The sequence below is a fragment of the Sinohyriopsis cumingii genome, chromosome 11, assembly GCF_028554795.1.
Source record: "Sinohyriopsis cumingii isolate HCF-2022 chromosome 11, ASM2855479v2, whole genome shotgun sequence".
Classification (NCBI taxonomy): domain Eukaryota; kingdom Metazoa; phylum Mollusca; class Bivalvia; order Unionida; family Unionidae; genus Sinohyriopsis; species Sinohyriopsis cumingii.
In genome coordinates, this window is record NC_142971.1 from 91,706,125 (window position 1) to 91,724,288 (window position 18,164).

Sequence of the window (18,164 nt, forward strand, 5' to 3'; positions counted from 1 at the left end):
TCGTTAGCATACTCGTTGTTTTGTTTTCAAAATTCTATTAACCAAATATTGAAGCATGATCTAGTGCTGATGAACATTGAATTTAACATATAAATTTATTTTATTTTAAAAGTTGAACTCTAATTTTGTTACATATTGATGTTTAAAGTTATAATTCACCATAAAAATACCGTCTTGAATCAGTATTATTTGTGCAGATAATTGTATTAATAGCATTCTTTTCGGACGTGCAGTTGGTCAGCTCCTTTGAGCCTGCTTGTGATATGCGAATATACAACTGGGCTCTGCCAGTAAACAAAATGCGCAACTCACCAATTTATTTAGTTGAAACATTGTAAATAAAAAATCAATACTGTTTTCAAATCGCAGTTCAACTGATAAATAGATTGCGAACATAGTTATGGACTTTTTTGGTTGTGCATGTCATTTTAACGAAATTATAACACTGGAAAATTCCACATCAGAGTTTAGCAGCTTGTTGAACCAAAGCACTACCGCCTTTGCATCCAAGGTGAGAGATCCAATGTCAGCATTACGCGTTCTGGTGTACTCAGCGAGATTTTTCTAACATGGTACTAGTTTGTGAAATATTCCACCAGAAAACTTTAACTTACTGCACATTGGAATATGAAATCCTCGGTTGCAGAATCGGTCTAAGAGAAAATTCAGCTTGGATGATATACCTATGTGTTTGCAGAAATATTTTAGATATCTTTTCTTTCTGGGAAAGACTGACAAATGGTTGGTTGTGTATCCGCTTATGTCGAAGCAGCTGCAGAAGAAATTATATGCATATAACTCTTAAATGATTCGATATTCTTACAAAGTAAAAGAAAGTGCCAGAATTTAACTCAAGCTTGCTGATGTATAACATTTTTGCAAATGTCACATACTAAATGCAAATGTGTGTCTGATCAGTTGATATTTAAATTGGTAATTCAGTAAGTGGCAGAACACACACACACACACACACACACATACATATATATATATATATATATATATATATATATATATATATATATATATATATATATATATATATATATATATATATATATATATATATATATATATATATATCGTATTCAACGCATCACATTACCAGGTTTCGATAAACATGGAAAAACGTTTAATACATACGTTATTTAATTTATGTATGTGCTTTCTCAAAACATGTCGAACTACAAGTAGCTGATGACTTGGTTAGCTTGAAAATTAATGTTCTCGTTGTTGTTTTGGGGTTTAACGCCATTTCTCAGCCCAAGATAGGCTATACTTGGCGGCCAGTATAATTGTTTGATGAAGAACCCGGGAAAACGCCAGTAAGGACCACCGAAACAAAATTAATACTACTACTACTACTACTACTACTAATAATAATAATAAATATATTACATAAAATATGGTTCCGAAAAGACAAAATGCAGTGACGTACAATAATGATAAAGTCTTCTGGCAAACTGATTATTAGGACATTACGGATCGCATAATCAATGTTATACTATTATTTTGGTACAAAGAATCCCATTTATTTAAGACATGTTTTCAAAACTATAGGGTCGTCTCTCTGACTTTCAAGTACGGGATTCGTGATTTGTACTGTTCGTAAATTTATGGTGCAACCTCTTCTCTAGAACATAAATACAGAACAATAATTCTGTAATGTCAGCTATATCACTATTAGGCAAGCATAGTTGTATTTTCACCTCCGTCATGTCAATGTTATCAGGATTACGTAAACAAAGTCATATTTCACCTCCAAGTGGATGACTCAGACAAACTGAGAAGTAGTTATATTTACCGCAAAGAAATATAAAAAGAACTGTTTATCAATAAGCATTCCGAAAGGTATCTAACGCAAGAGTCGACTGTCAAGGTGAGTGATTTGAAATTAATTTTACAGTTTCATGATTTTACCATGTTTAATATTTTCGTCACCTTACAGTAAATTCCTGCAACTGTTACAGTTTCTATGTTACATTTGATTTTCATAAACTATGTTTTATGTTTAGGTTTTTTCGAATATTAAATTAATATTTCGTAGTAACAATGTTAGCAAAAGACGTTAATACAATCGTTGATCTTAAATAGAACTCTATTTTTGGAAAAAAGGCCAGTGTTACAATATATGTAAAAACAGCAAATTAAATATGTATTATTGACAGTTTGGAGTTCCTTTGATTTCATAACTACTTTTTCTGTGCCTAGTGCTAACTTCACAAAATAACATAACAGCATGGCAACGTTTATCCAAAGTGAGAGAGCTCCAAGATTTACTAATGTAGTTTTCAAAGAAAGTCAACACGAGAAAACAAAGCACACAATTCATTGACAAAATGGAATAAAACTGAGTCAGTGCACTTCAGATATATATATATATGGAATTTTCTGAAGCTGAAACCGACACGTGATCTGGCATTCAAAATCGAGTTACTCTGTTATATACCAATCAATTTCAAATAATTTAATAAAATAATTATGCTGTATTAAAAACCAAAACAAATTGCCGAATTCGTTAACCTTTTTAATGCGAACTGGCATGTGAAGAACAGTATTATTCTGACTGTTATTTAGAGCGGGATTAGGAAAATTGTTGAAACTTTATGGCTTAGAGTTTTTGAAGAGCATGTTATTAATTTCATTTGGCATTACAAGTGAGGATACGGCTATGGCTGTCATTTATCCCAAATGTTTGAAGAATGAATCTGGCGCAGATTCGCGGAGCGATTAATGGGACTTTCAAGGAGACTAATACTTTTTGGACGATGTCTCAGGAAAAAATAAGCCGCAACTGGGCCATTGTTCAGACTCTGCAGTACAGACAAATTGTCGTGGTCGGAATGCAACTGAGTCATTGTTCAGACTCTGCAGTACAGACAAATTGTCGTGGTCGGAATGTCATATATTTAAGATACTCTCTTTTTCACCTGTACGAGGTAATTTTTCACGTTGATTAAATAAAAAATTATTCATATCACGTTTCAACAGTTTGAAAATGAATATCACCACCATGCCATTTTCTGTTTTCCATTCCACCTCTCACTCCGTGCACCACTGATTTTGAAACATAGCAACGTTACCAACCATGAACTTCCGTAAATGTGTTGAATTTTACAGTTTTGGTTGGCGATTCTTGTTTAGGACGAACATTTCGACCATATTACCTGTTAGAAAAACATGGAATAAATATTTGTATGGTTGTTGTGAGAAAGACACAGTTTCGATCTTCCAGAGATATCTAATGCAAGGCTTCTTACATAATGATGCTTTGAGAGTTTATTTTATTTGCTGGTGTCGGAATCCGGAAGCTAGGGACGCTCTTATAACTGTTGTTAGAGCTTCAGTTGAGAGACGGGTGATACGAATTCAGAAAACGAGAGTATTGTTCTCGACTTTTAGGAAATAACAGTAAACTTTTGGCTTTCTTGCGTAAAAGATTGATAGGTTTATAATATATGGTCGATATATAATAAATTTTATTATATGAACACGTTTAACAATACTGTTTAATTCATAATTTCAGAAATACATAGACATGAAAATACAATTAATCATTGTATGCCTGCTGTTTTGTGGCACATCCTTAATTGCTGGTAAGTATTATTTTTTTCCACACACACCGACTCAGATTTGCAGTGATGATGATAATAATCCAACTAATAAAAATCAATCGTCTGTGTAGTTCAAGTCACAAAAAGGTCTATTTCAAAATGACACATTGTTGTTGATTTTGTATACCTCCTCAAGTAGATCATAAATGTTTTAAAATTGACAATAGCTTGAAATGGTTTTAAAAATATTAGAGGGTACCTATGTCCCCATTAAGTATTGTGAAATATTTTACTATTGAAGTGGAAACATTGCATTTTCATGAAAAGCAAATGGAATACACCATTCTGAGTCTGCGAGCCCATGCAAATGTCAATCTCTATCCAACAGGTTTCTCCTTCTAGACGTTGCATTGTTTCGGTGGCATTTAGCAAGAAATAATAAATGATATTCATTGTATGGCAGGTGTTTTCAAGTTTAATATACTTATTGCATTTAATTAAGTAAAATGCAAATGCAAAAGCAACACTCTGTAGGGGAGAGTTACCTGCTGATATTAGTCTCTTGAATGGAAGCAAGATATGACTGTACGTCTGTGTCTTTATTTGATACATGGTACAATTCAAGAAAATATTAAACACCATTAAACGTCAAGATCCTGTGATGTATATATTGATGGAATTTTATATTTGTTAAGACATTTCTTGCATGGATTGATACATTGAAACAGTGTGCATAGTTGCTTTATTTATACATTCAAACGTGAAATATCTGACCTTGTTAAGTTTGAAGTCTACTTCAGTAAAACGACGCTGAGCCCAAATATCCATACTCATTTACTTTGGTTTGCAATGAACACTCATTTGTCGCCGATATCTCCATCATTTTATGTTATGATTATAAGTGTTTTCAGATTTAAAACTAAAAAAGTAATTTTAAGTATGATATTTAATCCAGTGTTTCGACCTAAATAAATTTAATTTTTGTAGGATGACATTCAATATCTAACAGAAATGGACAATGATAAGTTCATTCAATGACAATTAGCAGATTCATATAGATAACTATTTTAAATACGTTAGTGCTTGAATCCTCATTTTTGTTTCTCTAGCTTGTTACTAGGCATTTTTATACACCTCCCCCATGCAGACATAATGCATCGATAAAGTTCCATGTCGGTCTTAAACATATTTTTGTTAATGAGACAAGTCCTTAATTTGTAAGAGAATGTGCAGATGAGTTAGAGCTCATTTTTGCAAAACACATTATAAGCCAGCATAATTATGCGAACCTATAAAAGTTATTTTCTTTCATTCCTAAATGTTTACTTAACAAATGCCTTTTATAAACCTTTCTATATTCTTCCAGGACTTATTCTTTCTGTTTTGTCGATTTTGATACCGTACATTTAATTGCAAATTAAATAGACTGGAAACTTTAGTGGGTATCATACTGAACAGCAGATCACATTACGTTGAAATGGAACGTTACACCATTCACCTACATTTAGTTGACTGTAAAAAAACTTCTACGCGGAATCGAAAACAACATGCGATTTTGACAAATATTCAAGGAGGTAAATGTGATATATTTTTAATATTTTTTTTTAAAATCACCAGTCTGACAAACAGATTATTTTTATTTATCATAAAATCTTCTTCCTTAAGACATTGGAAATTATATAGTTCATCAGCAAAAGTAATCGCGTTTCCCTATCACTGACTTAATAAACAAAAATTGATTGTTTTAAATTTATTTTACACGTCCGTTCATTGCATCACGAAAACTCTATCGTACATATCACTTTGAACTATCAGCGTTAACATGTAAGGACATTGTTGCTGTCGCTTTACCGGACCTGGATCGAAGAGCCAGGAACTACGTTGTGGCGACAAACGAACCTCTAGTACAGGACAGTGTTCTCAGAGAAAACTGGTACAGTGTTGCGGACTACGCCATGCCGAACGACAAGACTATTCCAGATATTGGCAGATGCGGGACTTACTTTCCTATATGGATGCAAGGTAAGAGGAACTTCACAGGTAAATACTGAATATATACGATTATGGTTGCCAGCCAAGTATTCAAAGAAAATAATTCTGAACGAAAACAATCATATACTGTCTACGTGTATCACTACCCCACATTCAATACCAATATACAATCACAAGCCGGACAGTTCAGTGTTTTTACTTAACTCTCATTATACTAGACCGTACAGTCTGGGTCATATGTGTCCGGCTCTATGCTGAAATGCTCGTTTACCTTGTTGTATCTTATGCTGTCATTTACTTCTTCTGATCTTGTTAGATCAACTAAGGGCGTTCAGCAGGGTGTCTGCTTTGCACCAAACAGTTGTACTGGACACGAAGTAAGTTACAGAAAGTTTCACTGCTAATAGGTGGATCAGCCACCTATGAGCATTAAATTTTCTGTAACTTACTCCGTGTCCAATACAACTGATTGGTACAAAGCCGATCCCCTCCGTTGTTAAATGTACTACTGACTCAACTACAGCCATAAATTGAGGCATAATACCCCTGCCGATCAGGAATACATAGACACGTTCGTGGGGAAACAAGACAATGTCATTAAAGAACAGATGATCTGTGGCTATACAAATCACCACATCACGAAAGTTTTGGAAGACAAAACTCATACTGAATATATATATATATATATAACGATTTACGCTCGCGTAAGTACATTTATGGGGTGTGTGATTAGGTCTACAATTTCCCGCCAGATCTGTCGTGTAACGCGTTGTCAAGGGCCAGATATTTAAAGCTTTCAATCACGTGTTCTGCCCAGCCAATCGCAATGCTCTCGCTCCGGCAGCGCGCGGAGGGATTCTCTCTGATAGGGACTGCGGCGTCAGTTGAGCCAATTTCCTTCCGGGGTGCGGACGTGTTTCCTGTAGAAAGTTATCTTCCCCATTTCCTGGAATTTTGACCAAGTCGAATTGTCCTGGAAGTTAAGTATTTACGTACATTAACTTGTTTCCATTCCACAAATTCTGCTAACGTTTCTTTTATTATACATTAAGTCACACTCATACTGGGTCATTCCATTTGTAAAAGATTGCAGCATCATTTGAAATCAGAAATAGACGATCTATTGCGACCCGATTTTAATATTCGGCGCCATTCTAAAATGTATATGCATGGTGTTGGGGGCAGAATAGTCGACACAATTATCTGGCTCGATCTCTCTGTCGTACGCAAAATTAAACCAGAGAACCATAAAGTTAAACGTAGATATACTTCCCATCGTCTCGTGCATAAATTCATTTCACAAATATAATAGCCTAAGAGTAATTGCAAACGACTCCACGTTTGTTGCAAGCTTCAGTAGCTCAAATGGTATAGCATTAGTGTGCCAAATCGTTGCACTTAAGTTCAAATATCCAAATTAATTTATCTCCAAATTCGCGGTCTATTAATGGGGGCATATGTACAGCCCTAGTCTTTTGGTTTGGTTGATTTATTCATCGATCTGATATTGCAATATAGGTGCACCTTCATAATACAAGCGTTCATACTGTCTTTAAAGTCTTTGACAGTTTGGGAAAAATGAGGTAGCGTTTTCAGGGCATTAAAAGTTTGGGAAAATAAAGCTGAATACTCTAAGGTCTTTAAAAGTATTTGAAAATTGAAATAAACCCAACCATTTTAATTTCTTTCCATAATCACAAATAAAATTGTCCAATGTTAGATAGATGAAGTGGAGTTTTTCTGGTTTCTTTCTTTTGAAAACCCGTTCAGTTTCATTTCATCATTAAACAATATTATATTGTTTTGCATTCTTTGTTTTCTCATATAACATAACCTGTATACAAAAATTGTTAGTGAACCTAGGTCTTGGAAATCTATGTTTGTGGTCTTTGAAAGTTTGGGAAAGTCTTTGAATTCATCATTCAGAATTCCGTATGAACCCTGTAATACGCTTTTTTTCTGGCTTTGTGTACGTTTGTTATGCGGTGTCGAATATGGAAGAAATGTTGTAACATATTGGGAGATTGCATTTTCTGTTGATGGTTGGTCGGAGGAGCCGTTTGTGGAATAATAACAAACATTTCCAACAAGATGGTATCATACTTTGTTAATACTTTATGATTGTTTGAAATTCGAACTTTGTCGCCCAATTTTCGGTCATTTCGTTCTGCATAATTGTGTTGACAAGTGGTCTTTCGGTTTAGTTGGTTTGTTCATCAATCGGATTGACAACGTAAGTGCACTTTCTTGATTTGACTTTGCATGGTTTTGTGAGGTCTTGTGTGGCTTTCTCGGGCTTTGTGTGGTTTTCTCGGGCTTAGCAGTATTTAGTTGGACCCTTTTCTTTTAATTGGTTCCGTACCCATAGCTTGTGTTTTCCAGCTGGGTCCGTACCAATGGATTGTGTGTTAGCCTTCTGTTTCCCAGTTGATTATGTATCACTGGCCTGTGTGTTGACCAGCTGGTTCAGTACCACTGGATTATATGATTACCCGTTGATTCCGTATCACTGGCCTGTGTGTTAACCAGTTGGTTCCGTACCATTGGATTGTATGATTACCAGTTGATTCCTTTATCACTGGCCTGTGTGTTTACCAGTTGCTTCCGTACCACTGGATTTTGTGATTGCCAATTGATTTCGTATCACTGGATTGTATGATTACCAGTTGATTCCTTTATCACTGGCCTGTGTGTTTACCAGTTGGTTCCGTACCACTGGATTTTGTGTTTACCAGTTGGTTCCGTACCACTGGATTGTATGATTACCATTTGATTTCGTATCAGTGGCATGTGTGTTTACCAGTTGGTTCCTTAGGTTTTACGGTTGCTACTAGTTTCATGCTTGGCGTACTTGGGTCCCGCACCTCACTACTTGACACTTGATTAGTCATTCATGCTTTCTGCTTCCACCGCTTTGCTCCATGTTAATGGGTTTTGTGTTTCCAAGCTCGTTTAGGCCAACTGATCTGTAATTCTGTTGATACTGAATATGTTGTATGAAAACAACGACCCATAATTTTCATAATGTTCAAATTTTGTTCTTTTCTTCATTTTTCTTTCTTACTATTACCAAGTTTGTGCCTCATCTCACTACAGTGAACAGTGATGGTCATAACATTACAATAAGGGTTATTCATTTGCAACGTATGCTGCGTAATAATACACTGAAATGTATGTAAATAACTTTTTGTGACATTCGTTACAGAATGCTCCTTACTTGGAGGGCTGCGTTGCACATGGCAGTGAAGACAGCCAGACAATCAAGGTCCAGAATCCAAGAGGCCGTGAATAGGCCCATAAAGAAGGCACCATTGTCAACGCCAACGGCCGCCAACCCTCAACCTGGATCATCCAGCGAAGGGGCTTGGATGGACCCCAATCTTCTTAATGTTATAACTCAAGAGGTCTACGACAGGCTCACCACCCAAGTGACATAGGAGATCCATGACAAATATGATCAGCTGGTAGCTATGCGCAGGCCGTCCACGGAAAATGGTCCACAAACTGGGTTTTAACTTGGACCCTCCGTAGAAACAGACAACAAACCAGTAGCATCCATGGTCTCCCGTGCCATTGTGGAAACCAATGCTTCACTTATAGGTACAGCTGTGGATACAGGTAACGTTTCCAAATCGTTTCTGCCTGGGGGGGGGGGGATTCACAATCAAAATTTGTAAGCTCGTCAGTCACACCATCAACTCTAATCCCTGATAAAGTTAAGGCAAACAAATGGGCGGGCTCATACATAGGTTTTCCTACCCTCATGAATAACCCGCAGGATGCTAGTTTCAAATTTCAGTTAGATACGCACAGTACTGGTCCTGTACTTAGCATTGTTCCAAAAATTAGGAATGTCCAAATCACAGTAGGACAGTGGATTCTCGCTACATGTATAAAACAGCCGGGTAGAGGGTGTTTTATGGCAAAAACAGACATATGAAATGCTTCCATATTCTTCCTGTTTGTTCCATGCAATAACATTGTTTGGCTTTTTGTGGTGGAACATTATTGTTTTGACAAATGCTTACCAATGGGTTGAATTTCCAGTTGCAAGATATTGGAGACCTTTTGCAATTCTCTTCAATGCGAACACAAAGTTATCTATAACATACATGACGCATATTTTGGACGAGTTTTTGATACTAGATGCAACTCGTGTCCAATGCCAGCAGGAGTTCTATCTCTTCCTGACTGTATGTGCCGATATCGGCGTTACTATGGCTGCGGATTAAACATTTGCCCCGTCAAGAACCATGACGTAACTCTGATACGATTTGGATTCCGTGAGAATGGAGGTTCGCCTTCCCACGGGCAGACTATAACAATGTAATAAACTCGTACATTTATATCTTGCTTGAAATAAAATTGCTTTCAAGGAGTTGCAATCCATCATATGTACTATTAACTTTTCTTGCGCAGTTGTTTTGCCAGTACAAGCTTTTCTTAGGCGACTCATCAACTTGACAATTGGCATCGCAAAACCACATTAGATTAACAAATGAGATAAAGGAAGATTTAAGGGCCTCGCAAAACTTTCTAACCGGTTTTAACGGTAGATACTTATTTTTACACAACATTTGTCTGACCTCCGACATGTTGGACTTGTACACAGATGCTTCTGCCTCAGTCGGATACAGTGCCATCCGGGTCACACACTATTTCTATGGCATCTGGGATCAGACATGGGCATATCAAAATATAACGCTTCTAGAATTCTACCTCATCTTTCTGGCAGTTGAGGTCTAGGGGGAACACTTTTCCAATAAATGTATATATTTCCACACTGACAATCAAGCCTTAGTTGAAACCATAAACAAACAATACTCTAACAAAAATCATGCATTTCATTCGCAAGTCTGTACTATTTTGCCTTAAATTAAATATCTTGGTCAGGGCATAGCATATACTGGTATACGTAACAGACTTTCCGATGCCCTTTCTCGCCAACAGGTTTCGAGTTTCTACGCCATGGCTCCCTATGCGGACTCACGCCTTCATCGCATTCTGCTTCTTCCAACCTTGCCCCGCTTGACCCTTTATTTAAAAACATCCTACACCCAGCTACACAAACCACGCATAAACGGGCTTGGACGCTATTTAAAGAGTTCACATCTGACTATTTGACTGTATTCTCTCTATCAGTTTCAATAATCAATATGACCCTTTCAGGTACATTTAAGAACTGCATAAGGTTAGGCAAAAGGTCTCAGCTTTGTAGCCTTCAATCACTTTTTCTAAGATCGCCATTCCGCCGTATGTGCTAATTCCTCTTTCAGGTTTCGTGGGTTTCACAGACCTAGAATCATGGTCATCGACCGTGCTTTGCTGGGATATCATTCACTCGACCCGGACTAATCTGTGTCTACCTGCCTTTTCGACCACCAGGAGCGTACGATGGTACTCTAACAGCTCCGGAAGACCAACAGCTCATTCAGGAAGTACGCGCATCCGTTTGAAAGTTTCTTCCCAATCCTCCATACATGCTGCATATATTCTAACTACCGGGGAGTATGAGGGTGCTCTACTGCCCCGGCAATACAGAATTCATCGGTTTAATTTTGATCAACATTGATCTTTTCTTTGATGCTGGACATTTTTATTCTTTGCCCCACCTACCTTTTTGTGGCTGCCAGAAATACAGCAAGCTCTGTTTGCTGTATTTCTGTTTATGGCGGTTGCAACCTCAAAAAATGTCTGTATTATATGCTATGTCTCATTGTTCAATTTCTTAGCACGTTTACGCTATAGACTTTGTCCACATAGTTATGTTATACTGTAAATACATAGCAAATATTTGGTTCACTAATATCATTTATGTTCAATACATAGTCACAAAAGTGGCCAGCATCAAACACAACGTTTGTCTTTGTTTTAATTATGTACCCATATACTTTGACTTTGTAATATTTGCACGACTGACCTAGGGTATTCTGTCCTTTCAATCTCTATCTTCCTCTTGACTCTATCGATGTCGGAAAGAGTAGGCTGGTGCATGTACGTTTCATTTGACAATGTCATAAAACAAGTTAATAATTCAAACCATCGTTCTCATTCACTTTCGTTCTGACAATAACTTTCACCCCTCCTATACATGTCATGAACACATCACATAAAACGATTTACGCTCGCGTAAGGACATTTATGGGATGTGTGATTGGGTCTACAATTTCCCGCCAGATTTGTCGTGTAACGCGCTGTCAAGGGCCAATATATTTATAGCTTTCAATTACGTGTTCTGCCCAGCCAATCGCAATGCTCTCGCTCCAGCAGCGCGCGGAGGGATTTTCTCTGATAGCGACTGCGGCGTCAGTTGAGTCAATTTCCTTCTGGGATGCGGACGTGTTTCCTTTTCCTGTAGAAATTTTTTCCCACCTCCACCCCATCATACCTCCCTGTATATAACTGTAATATGCTATCTCGTTGTTAATGATATGTTTGTTTATTGTTGTTTTTATTTTTAATTTGTTGTTATATATTTACTTTCTTCATTTGTTTGGTTTTTAGGTTGTTGCATCTACAATAAGCTCATACAAGGTTATACGGCTTCTACAATATCGTTGTATTAAAATACCGCTCGTCTCAGTGTTTCATTTGTTAGCACCTTTACTTGACATATTTTGTTCAAAGTAACATTGCTGTAAATACATAGTTTAGGTTGAGTCTGCTCAGTATATAACAATCATGTTTACGGCGGTCGCAACCTCGAAAAATGTCTGTATTATATGCTATGTCTCATTGTTCAATTTCTTAGCACATTTACGCTATAGACTTTGTCCACATAGTTATGTTATGCTGTAAATATATAGTAAATGTTTGGTTCACTAATATCATTTACGTTCAATACATAGTCACAAAAGTGGCCAGCATCAAACACAACGTTTGTCTTTGTTTTAATTACGTACCCATATACTTTGACTTTGTAATATTTGCACGACTGACCTAGGGTATTCTGTCATTTCACTCTCTATCTTCCTCTTGACTCTATCGATGTCGGAAAGAGTAGGCTGTTGTATGTACATTTCAATTTACAAACTCATCAAACCAGTTAATAATACAAACCATCGTTCTCATTCACTTTGGTTCTGACAATAACTTGCACCCCTCTTTTTTATGTCATGAACACATCATATATATATATATATATATATATATATATATATATATATATATATATATATAGATGCACCGACATCTGAATAAACCTGCCAAATTGTACAGGTTTTGATCTTGATTTCTGCAAAAGTCATAGCTCATTCTGAAAACAATAACATTCACTTAAAGTTGTAATGTTGCCCAAAAGAATGCGATATAAGTTAGAAGTGGTGGTAATTGTCTGCAAAAATAAAACGGAGGGACAGATGATCAGATGATGTAGTCATTATGATGCGACGAGAGATTACAGTCAGGCACTTAGAAGTGTGTATGAAGTTTAGTCATTATCTATCTATCTATATATATATATATATATATATATATATATATATATATATATATATATATATATTCATATATATAACTCTACGTTTATTATCCATTACTAATTCCAGCCACAGCTGATTGAGTAGATTGTTTTGTATTTGATGATCTAGCCAAAAGATTTGACTACTAAGCTGTAAACTCTTGGTTCTTTAAAACAATATTTGTTCATTTAATATCAGCTGTTGAATGATCACGAGTAAGTACTGAAACAATAGATATCACTAAATCCATAGAACATCTTGTTTGCTTACGCATACAAAACATGATTCAACAATACAAAGGTTCTTGTTCAATGATGTAGTGCCCTTTATGACTCTCAGTATTAGCTATACAAAAGGTTTATAAAAACCATTCATGGAATGGGTGAACATAAAGTAGAGATGGTTTGGGAGGGTGTGGCTGGGTGATACATTGGAACCACACGTAGTCCCAAGGATCTTTCGGTTTTCTGAGGACAGAGGCATACATTAATGATTATTCTATGCTGTGACATAGTTTTGGTCCTAATGTTTAGAAACTCAAAGTCATTGAATTCGAAATAGTATGGTGTTTCGACGATTACTATTCATCAATAGGTACACTTCCAACTGAGACAGAAGGTGACGTTGTAAGACTTGCATGCACAAAAGGCTTCCACGATAATTGTGACACCAGCGGGGAAGCAAGAGTGATAAAAGTGATAAAATGTGATGGAGATTTTTTCTACTACTTGAAACCAACTCCAACCAACACAGGATACTGTTTTGGTATGTAAATATTTGGACACTTACAACACATTGTCTGATTTCAAAACTAAATATATTTGCTGGCTATATAGGACTATTTGATTAATACAAATGTGAAATGAAAAGATCATGCATTCTTGACATTCTTTCAAATATAATTTCATTCGTATATGATGATGAATGTACTTATCGTAAAGTCAGTACGCTGAGGTTCGTATTTTATTGATTGTTAAATAATATGATATGGATTATTGTCATGCTATTTCTTAATAAATATCAGTTATCAAACATTTTTCTTATTAAAAGGGTAGCTTTAGGCATATTCGTGCGCTGACATTACAGTCGGTAAGCTACATTTATTTTTATATAATACAAACTGTGAACTAAAGCAAAAATTTCACAGCTGAGATATTATTTCTACAGATCCTCCGCCCTTACAGATACCTGATGTTCGTAAGTCGCTCTCTCTCTCTCTCTCTCTCTCTCTCACACACACACACTGTAATTCTAGAACGGTTCTGGAATAATGTAGCAAAACAAAATACTATATGAAGGCATTATTGATAACAAACAAATAAATTCACACATCTTGGTAGCGACTGTCATTGCATGTGGATAGGTTATTTGTTTTATTTAAAAAAAGATGATACAACCTGGACAAAATCGCCAACTATATACATTATACGAAAAAATAACATAAATTAACAAGTCTTTAAATCAGGAAAACGTTGTTTTTATCATTAAAGTACTGGACTTTCCACATCTTTAGTTACCGTATTTGTTTGGTAATTACAGCAATTGCTCCGCCACCAGGTTTCCTTCCCAGTTCTGCATCAGTTCAGAGCGAACTGCAGTGGGAGCAACGTCCAAATGAACAGAAGATGCCCCAGCTTACATTCATGTGTAACTTCGACATAAGCACAAACGAGAACTATCTCTACACAGTTATGTGGTAAGCAGCTTTTTTAGCTGTTGAAGAATTATAGCCACAACAAGAAAACTTTATCATGCAATACTTTTTAACTCAAGCTAAATAAATAATTTAAAAAAATTAAATTTCTACAATTCATAGACAGCATGTGAATTATGAAAAATATTTTGTCTATTCTTCCAAATATAAATAAACAACTAATATACCTCCCAACTAATTCTGTCAAAGGTTCTAAAAATAACACATTTGTCTTGATACTGTGGAGGATCCCCGGGTGGCCAAGGAGTCAAAGGCGCTCGCTTTTACAGATCACTCACACATTACACCTTTATCCGCGTGAGTTCGAGTCTTGGCTCGATCAACGTTGTTATGCGAGAAAGCTTCGCCGCAGCTTCTAGGTTCTTCCAGTGTTCTTCATCCACCAAATGATAATGCCCGTCCTGCATGGCCTATTGCAAAATATCTCAAATAATGAATTTAGATATACCTTTGAAGTTTTTCACCGTACTGAATATATATACAGAAAATGTATAAATTTTCTTGCATAAAAAACAAAAGATATAGCTTTTAAATTAGATCTAGATTTTAAACAATTGCATCATATCATATTAAAATCTTCGAAATCTTCTTTGTTTCATTACTTAGGTATGTTGATGATATCTACCTCTTGACGCTGGGACCAAGAAAGAAGGCAGATATCACCGAAACTGCGTTAATGGAAGAAAATCTCCTTGCTAACAACATATCGTTGGGAATAACGGTACAAAATGGCATGCTTCATTGAAATATAATACTATATGTTTGCATCTAGGTTCGTAGGTATTGTTTCATGAGTGGTTGGAAGGCTTGATTCTCTCAACAAGTTCACGACAATATTATTAAATTATTACATTTATATGATCACAGTTATTATTGAAAAATATGATGGTGACATAGACAATACCCTTGGTTTAACCATTTATGCCCTTGTACAATTTTAACTACAAGTCTGTGGTAAAGCAGCATCACAACGCGCATTCTCAGTTATCCCTCTCCCCTATTATACATATTGTGAAAACTGTTCGATCTCCAAAATGTCTTCTGCTGGAAATGGATTGACACCCAAAAATCAGTGTGCACATACACGGACCACCCTTAATCTTGGATTCTCTATCTTAAATGATGAAAGACTAATTATAAGGCATTACACACATATACATGTACGCTCAGCCAACATAATCTCCACCTTGTCTTAGATCATCATATGAATGATAAAAGATGCTTGTTATTCCGTACCACTTGACTTCTGAGAAGCGATGAGAACTTGGCTTTCTAAGCTTGATTGTGAGTGAGCTTTTCTAAAGAATAATTTATTCCATGAATTATTTCGTGATTTATATGTCTTTTCATCAACAGTTTGGAAAATTAGATATTACATATATTTTCAAGAATGAAGCTAGGTACAAATTTACACTGAAGTTAAGCATTCTACTTAAAAAATTCGAAGAAATGATTGACCTGAAGGCATAAATTGAAATAAACAAACAAAATAAACAAAAACATTTAACAGATGACAATAAACCTCCAAATAATATTAAACCTATCCAGATTTTATTATTATTATTATTATTATTATTATTATTATCATTATTAGTATCAGGGTAAGGATTCGAGATGCATGGCATATAACTTACTCGGCCAGCAGAATTATGCAAACGCACTGGAATTTTAATAAATAATGTAAAGCACATGCACAAAATTATAGTTACAAATTGTCATTTATATATTGAATAGAGTTATATAGCATCATCTACCAAATTTTTGAGGACGATATTTAACCACGTCCTGAATAAAATTTAAGAACATGAAACCTCGACTAAAAACATATTGTTGAAGACGAGATTAAATGCAAGTGCGAGCATGAAGACTACAGCGGCATTGCCAAAACCTTAAGAATGGTTTTCAAAATTTAATGAAAACAGCAAGTCCCCCCCCCCACCTCCTCCCCCACAAAAAAATGCACTTACTTAAGCTAGAATATAAAGAGCCATATGGGAAAATATGTTGATGAGTTTTGTGGTGAAGATATGGTGGCGTTTATAAAGGATGAAATATATCCCAATGCTGGAAGTCTGTAAAAAGTATCATATGTAGAGCACAATACATATGTTGCTTGTGGTGCAACAGTACTACACCAAAAATCGAAAGAATAAAGTAAGGAACCATGCTAATAAAGTTATCATGCTGTTAGAAGGAAGAAAAGGACGGGTTAGGTAATAGTCTTTCTTTTAAAAGAATACGTATTACAACCTTAGTATGACCACATCATCGACATTACAGTGAACTACTACTACTACTACCACAGAGTGGTGGACCGCTCCCGGGGCCTGGTGGTTAGAGTGTCCGCCTCGGATGCGAAGGTCGCAGATTCGAATCCTGGCCGAGTCATACCAAAGACTTATAAAGCTGGTACAAACAGCTGCCTCGCTAGGCGCTCAGCATTAAGAGATTAGTGTTAGGACTGTTACGCCTGGTGTCAGGATAATATGACTGGATGGGACATGTCTACAGCATGATGCTCCAGTGTTAGACATGACTAACTGCCACAGTGCAGACATCGCAGAGATATGACTGAAAAATTGTTAGGGCTACGTTAAAATTCCAAATCACACACACACACACACACACACACAGAATGAGCGGAACATGTCACGACCAGACAAACGTCCAGTTCCTGCTCCAGGACAATAGACGCGATGTGTTGAGAATATTACCATAAACATATTGCGTTTCTCAAGAAACTTGCAAGACTGCTATTCCATATTAAAAAGGTTGGGGTGTTCCAAATAGTGGCTTGCGCCTGCGATGCTTGTCGCTTGCCCTGACATCTACCCGTCCTTCCGGTTGTAAGCCGCCGTATAAGGCGTACACGAGTTCAGCCGCCTAAATTAAGCGACTATACAATTGCACCGTGCTATCTTGCCCTCGTACTGCGTTTGCCTGTACTGTTGTGTACTATTTCTCAGCCCAGGGTTCTTTCATCAAGCAGAAAGGACTTTATCAGAAGCACCTTATATGGGATTTTAGGCTGAGTGACCTAAATCATGTCCGGCTACATTGTGCCGGTAGCTCAAATGGTTCTGACTTAGGTAATGCCGACGGTTGCGTATTTGTTTTCAATGTCGCACTCATCGTTTTGCTAATTTTACTGCCTTCTTTCCAAATGACTCTGTGTTATCATCCCCGCTGAAATGAATACTAGTACCGGCGGTACCTGAGGGAAGGATGACTTATTGTCAAAGAGTATCCGATGAGCCAATCATCTTTTACTACAATCACAAGGTACTCACGGTTGTCTATGAGAAGAAAGTAACCCATAACTGCCGCGTATAGGCCAGGTAGGGGCCACCTCAACGAATCAGTCATTGTGGCCCCCAATTCAGCCTCCAATATGGCAAAGATTTTTTCAACGTCTCCATCGCTCATCGTTTTAAGGCCCACAAA

General features: G+C 36.5%; 1 protein-coding gene across 1 annotated transcript in view; it reads left to right on the top strand.

Annotated features, from left to right (window-relative positions):
• The first annotated feature begins 1,823 nt into the window (after positions 1-1,823).
• Positions 1,824-18,164, top strand: part of LOC149788994 (von Willebrand factor D and EGF domain-containing protein-like) — a 63,382-nt gene continuing 47,041 nt past the window's right edge. Inside the window, exons 1-7 of the mRNA XM_089975148.1 lie at positions 1,824-1,879; positions 3,527-3,596; positions 5,370-5,576; positions 13,601-13,771; positions 14,174-14,203; positions 14,546-14,702; positions 15,327-15,441. Coding sequence (XP_089831274.1) covers positions 3,539-3,596; positions 5,370-5,576; positions 13,601-13,771; positions 14,174-14,203; positions 14,546-14,702; positions 15,327-15,441 — 738 coding nt within the window. The 5' untranslated portion in view covers positions 1,824-1,879; positions 3,527-3,538. The remainder of the gene's footprint in view (positions 1,880-3,526; positions 3,597-5,369; positions 5,577-13,600; positions 13,772-14,173; positions 14,204-14,545; positions 14,703-15,326; positions 15,442-18,164) is intronic.